Source organism: Neltuma alba, unplaced genomic scaffold (assembly GCF_004799145.2).
Source record: "Neltuma alba isolate B1F8T4 unplaced genomic scaffold, ASM479914v2 tig00011202_pilon, whole genome shotgun sequence".
In the NCBI taxonomy this organism is placed as follows: Eukaryota; Viridiplantae; Streptophyta; class Magnoliopsida; order Fabales; family Fabaceae; genus Neltuma; species Neltuma alba.
In genome coordinates this window covers 112,250-118,564 of record NW_021635926.1, presented here as the reverse complement: position 1 = coordinate 118,564, position 6,315 = coordinate 112,250, and the positions used below count along the sequence as shown (strand labels likewise).

Here is a 6,315-nt window from a genome sequence, read left to right as displayed (position 1 = left end):
GTTTTTTTTTTCCAGTCCTGACAAGTGATAACTCGATGTGTTTATAGAATCCAAAAAATTAACAGTAATTCTAGACCAGCTAATGACTTTTCTTTTATTACGTACGGTCAGTCAGAGCTATTTTCAATGTTTGTAGTTTTTTCTAAGTAATTGTAAACGTACCAAAAAATATTAGAAAAGATTACTGAAAATTTTTCCACTGCAAAGTTTGTTGTTTTAAAATATTTAAAATTTATTTAACAACTCATATGCAACTTACAAAATGAGATGTTGCACAATGCACATGGTTAAAGAAGGATTGTACCCATTGAAAATAAGCTGCACTCACTCAACAAATTGAGTCTTTGGGTATTTCTGGCCAATAAATTTTATAATAATGAATTTTTCACAATTTTCTCAAAACATAAGATTTGAACCCCATTGTGCTAATTCTATGAATAATTATTATTTTGACGCTTAATTCAATAACAACAAATATTATTAATATAAATAGGTTGTAAGATAAAAATTAATAAAAGATTTTATTTCTGTTTAAACAACAAACGTTTGGGCGAGTTGGATCTCAATGAAAGTTCAAAGAGCTCTTATAAACATGCTTATAAATCATTTACTAATAAGATTATACATTTGCAGTAAGATCCGAAAGGGATATATAATTAATTCATAGGTGACCCACATGATGACTGGGGACCTCAGCATCAATTCATCCAGCCCCTCCAGGAGTACATCTCACTGTTAATTAAAAGCACCGACTTTATTAATTCATACTTTGAATGAATTTGAATAACGCACGAGCAGTTTGACAATCTTCTACCTAACATGTTCAATTTCAAGTCAACTATCAGCTTGTTTGGTAAGACGTTTTGGAGGAGAAAAAATAACTTGTAAGTATGATAAGCCAATTTGTAAATTTGAAAGCTATTTGTTTTTTTTGTCAATCTAACTTATGGGTCAAAAGCTGATTTTTTTTAAAAATACGTTTGTAAAAGTACTTAAAACTTATTTATGATTTTTGTAAAAGTAGTTTTTTGAAATTAAAAGGCAGATTAAAAATAAGTTACTTTTTCTACTGCTAATTGAAATAAACTATATGTAATCACTATATCATGCGAATGCCTTTAGCTTCACTGGTTTAAGCATGTATAGTGGAAAGCGGAAACCTGAAATCATCAAAATTCAATCATCATCATCATAAAAATATAAAATTTAAAGGGAATTACATCATGGAAAATCTATAAACAGCAGGATAACTGTTTTTTGGGGGTTCCAAGAATGTTTTATTATTTGAATTTAAACATTCTAATGTTTTGTTGTCGTGGCTCGGCCCAAGTTGATATAGGGCGGACAAGATCGAGCTAGATTGATACCGGGATTGGGTTGGCCCACCTCCAAAAAATATTTATTAATAAAATAAAAATAAAAATTAATTCTATTTATTGATCAAGTTTCGGAAGCAATATTATGCAGAATTGTGAATACTCAATAATTATATGTACTAATATTAATTCCGAATAAGCCTCAAAATATTGAAATAAAAATATATACAAATATATTTGCTGAGACGGACCAAACCCCAACCCAGCATATTCACAGGCCAGTTATTTTTCACAAAATTTTCACTTTCCAGCCTGGCCCAATTTATAAATTTTATACAATAAAAACTAATGTTATAGAAGAATTAATGCTTTGGTATTGGTAATTTTTCTACCATTTTGAGTTTTGGCCCAAAACGCTCTCTCAGGCCGCAGAAAATGTCCAAGTTCATCGTCTCACGTAACTCTGGTTCACAGAACAGAATCAGAAAGGGAAGTCTAACTCAATTTCTTTGTGACCCCAATCCTCATAAGAGCAGCATAAGCCAAAAGTCTATAAGCTACCAGCATTACCCCTAAAGCCAGTGCAGCCACAATTTGGCCTTCCAAACCAACCCCCATCTGCTTTATAGAAGGGAAATCTGCAACCAAACACTGCCCTTCAGAACAAGGGTACGTGTCCCTAACACCATACTGGGACCCCACAAAGAGCTTGAAAGTGTAATGACTGATAGACACGTACTTGATCCAAGCTATAAACTTTGGCACATTTTGAACGAAGAACCCACCAGCCAGCATGAAGCAGAGCATGATGACAGAGCCAAGTGTGGTTGCTGTTTTCTGATCCATGAGCAAAGCACCTAAGGCTAGGCCTAGGCCTTGTGAGACCAGGACAGCGAACAAGAGACTAAGGAGAGTGAAGAAGAAGCTTAAGAGGCTGGGTTTTAGGCTTGCCATCCAGTAAGTGATGGTAAGGAAGATCGTGGGAAGAACTAGCTCCATTGGAAGATCACCCACGATTCTTGACATGAAGTATGAAGAGAGTCTGTAAGTTCCGGAAGATCGTTCTTTCTGAAGCATCATTCTTTCTTGAGGGAAGGTGAAGATGGCATGGAACATAGGGACGAAGCCCCAGAAGCTTACAACAAAGAATAGAAGCCCCACCTGCAAATACAACAAGACAGTGTCCTCAAGATCGAATCTTTTGATTCATATTTCTTTGGAACTGAAGAGATGAGAAAGATTGTTAATTACTTGATCCTGCAAGTGTGATATATCAGACTTATACCATAAAAGTCCTGCGATAGTTGCAACTATGAGTATCTGAGCAATCCTCAGGCCAGAGAAGGATTCATGCCTTCTCTCTTTGACTCCTCTTCTAAGTAACACAAACAATTGCTGGCTCCATGTCGTAGGCCACCTCCCAAATTCTCTGTCTTGAGGCCGATCTTGCTGACTTTGACCAGAGACGCCTCTCTCTTGAAGCTCTGCTTTCAATTGAGGCTCAATGCGGTTCGTGTATTCGGATTTCAATTTACTCTTGATTAAAGCATGATGTTCTGTTGATTCATTGGAGTAGACACCTACAAGAAATTACATAATTGTATATGTATATATCAGGTCAGAAGAAGTTTCAGTGCTAAAACTAAGACAAAAATCACACACATTATTTGTACTGGGATGCTTGGTTTCAATCAGGCCTCGTCCAAGTTCTCTAGTGCCAGGCAAACATGACAATACTGGTGTTACCATTAGGCACAATGCACAGTTACAACTGAGATTCATAATGTCTTGGGTATACCTAGTACCATCGCTTGAGTTGAACTTATCTCAAAAGATTACTGTACAAGATAAGAACACCTCAAAATGCTCTTATACACACAGACGTGTGTGCGCGCGTGTAATTTATTTCCCAAAATAAGACTTATCAGTCATCATTGTTGCTGCATAACACATATCATTTGCAGATTAAAGTAGGATACCGCCATTCTGTAAACAAATGATAAGAAAGCTAACAAGACCTTTTATCACTCATCATAAGATGGAATAAAAAGAAGATATTGGAATGAATGAAGAGGTGCCATAAATAAGAAGGGATGCATATATTTCCACATATATATACTGGGCGTTCTGAATCTTTTGAAATTACAGCTAAATACAAACATACCATTTGCAAGATCCAAAAGGAAATCTGCAGGGTTCATGGCAACAGCTGGGGAAAACCCAATACTAGAAAAATACTTTACGGCTTCAGATCCTTTACCATAGTACACTGAGCTTCCTTCAGATAGCAACATAACCTTATGAAACATGTAATACAACCTACTAGAAGGTTGGTGTATGGTCATGACAACAGTTTTACCCTTGTTGGCTAGTTCCCACAAACACGACACGATCCTCTGAGCTGTGGTCGAGTCAAGGCCGGACGTAGGTTCGTCTAGGAAAAGCAAGCTAGGGTTTACCAGCATTTCTTGCCCAATGCTAACCCTCTTCCTCTCTCCCCCAGAAACCCCTCTCAAAAGGGTGTTCCCAATTATGCTATCTTTACAGTTGGTTAAACCTAATTGTGTTATAACGCTTTCGGCCTGCAAAATCTTTTCCTGTTTGGTGAAACTATTGGGAAGTCTGAGGAGTGCAGTGAAAACTAGGGTTTCTGTGACAGTCAAGTGTGGGTAGAGAACATCATCTTGAGTGACAAAGCCTGTGTTTCTCTTCATCGAGTTAGAGAACTTGTCGCCATTGTAGGTTATGGTCCCTTGAAGCTTCCCTCCTCCGAGCCGGCCTCCCAAGGCCGTTAATAGAGTTGTTTTGCCACTCCCAGATGGACCAAGCATGGCCAGAACTTCACCTGGTTCAATCATGCCACTCACTCCTTTGAGGATTATTTTTTCTTCTTCTTTCACCTTTTTCCAAATTGTTAATCCTTGTTTCTTGGTCTTGATTTTATACACAACATCCTCGAACTGCATAAGCACCAACAACAAGATTCGTCCCACATGTAACTTGGTTAAAATCCACTGGTTTTTGTATAGGCGGTACATGACATGACTGTTTCATCAGTGAAATTCAAAGTATCTGATATGAATAACAATTTGAGACAAGACATCTATTTTCATATATCAGCGAGTAAAAAAGAATTGATTAATTAATCATGGTGTTTAATTTAGATGAGGGTTCACTTTGAAAATACTACAATAGGATACATATATGAGAGCTTGATAATAATATACCACCTCCGTTCCTAATTATGCAACCTAAACTATAAACGGGGTTTTATAATTATGACTGGAGCTAGTAATAATTATAAGATTACCTTGAGAGTAACAGGACGATTCCTCTTCTGAGAAATGTCTGGAACAGATCCGTTAGTTGTTGGAGCCTCAATGTCTGGCATCTCTTAGATCCATTTGCTTTACACAAACACACTTTAATTAGCTAACGTAGACACCTTTCGAAACCCCTTTTTGATTGCGCAATTATAAATTCTGCAGATGGATATTCAGAATTGAAGATAGATGTTGAACAAAAAGATTGTGTGTCAGTGTGATGTGAATATGAGAAAAACGAGAGGCGTAGGGGTTTTGGCTTCATTCATACATCTCTGATAATTTGAAGCGTCAGATTCTGGTTCAACACTTCCGCTTTCAGTGCTTTATGAGATTTGTTCTGTTATAGACACATGGTTAAATAAGCAAACTTGAAGCCTACATGGAAATTATTAAGATGTTTAATTATAATATAATTTAATAACTACGGGAACATATAACCTAAAAATAACATATGTTATAGAAAAGGGAGAATCCCATTTAAATCTACTTGAAATACTGAAATTCGAAATTAGGCTTTCACTTTGAATAATTTCTAATTAGGCCAAAGGCCTAATTAGAGATTTATGAATATTGTTAAAAGACCAAAATGTCCTCTATAATTAAAATATGAGCTGATACTTATATATTTTTCTCCCTTGTGAATTTTTTTCTTAAAATATGAAAATAATAAATTATAACACTATCCTCAATCTAAAATCTGTAAAAAGTTTGTTGTCTGAGTAAGTTTTTCACTCTTAAAATGTAAGCGTGTTCTATTAAAAACATATACGAGTTCAATAAAAAAAATTGTATGTGTGTGTATAAAATATTTGGAGGATGGATCAATATTAAAATCAAGCAGTAGTTAAACCCATTCAAAATTAAAATCTATCAGTTACCTACACTATGACATTGATGATGGTATTAGAGTAGTTATTAATATGAATCAAGGACTGTATTGTAATTTTCTATCATCTACTAAAGATTTATTATTTTCAAATTTCAGGAAAATCCGGCAAAAAGAAAATCTCAAGAAAAGACTTTGTGAGGAAAAAAAAATATAAAAGTAAAAAAATCATATTATAATTATAGAGGGGTATTCTAGACTTTTAACAATATTTATGAATTCCTAATCAGGCCTCTTGACCTGATTAGAGATTTCTTCAAAGTGTAGGTCTAATTCAAAAATTTTAGTATTGCGGTTATATTTAAATGGGATTCTCCCCGCAGAAAATTGTACTGCTAAACAATTCATAGATAATCCCGTTGGTATTACCATGCGCATGAATAATAATACTTATTTAATATATAAAATAAATTAAAATAATATGTTTTAGTTTATAGCAGATAAAAAATGCTTTTTCTTAGAAAATGTAATGATAAAGTATTATAGTAATTATATAAAATTCGTAAAATTATAGACGCTAAAAGCATATGCATCTTGGGGAATAGGCCTTATTTCATCAAGTGATTTTTAGAAAGCATAAAAGGAACTATTATAAGAAAACGGGAGAACAATCTATCCACAAAAAAAAAAAGAGAGAGTGAATAGGACAATCCAAACACATTAAAAAGCCAAAAAGAAAAAAAAAATCATGGCATTTTCACACATATGTACGAAATTTTTATTTATATGATATTAATAACTAGCATGCTTTGCTTGTGAATTGTGGTTTATGTCTAATCCTCGCATC

The 6,315-nt window shown here is 34.6% G+C and overlaps 1 protein-coding gene across 1 annotated transcript; it reads right to left on the bottom strand.

Moving 5' to 3' along the window:
- Positions 1-1,811: 1,811 nt before the first annotated feature.
- LOC114762236 (ABC transporter G family member 9) lies at positions 1,812-4,707 on the bottom strand. The gene is made up of 4 exons (XM_028951701.1): positions 4,627-4,707; positions 3,481-4,276; positions 2,568-2,896; positions 1,812-2,477 (listed from the first exon to the last, which is right to left on the bottom strand). Exons 1-4 carry the CDS (start codon positions 4,705-4,707, stop codon positions 1,812-1,814), a joined length of 1,872 nt encoding a protein of 623 aa, XP_028807534.1.
- Between the last annotated feature and the right edge of the window lie 1,608 nt (positions 4,708-6,315).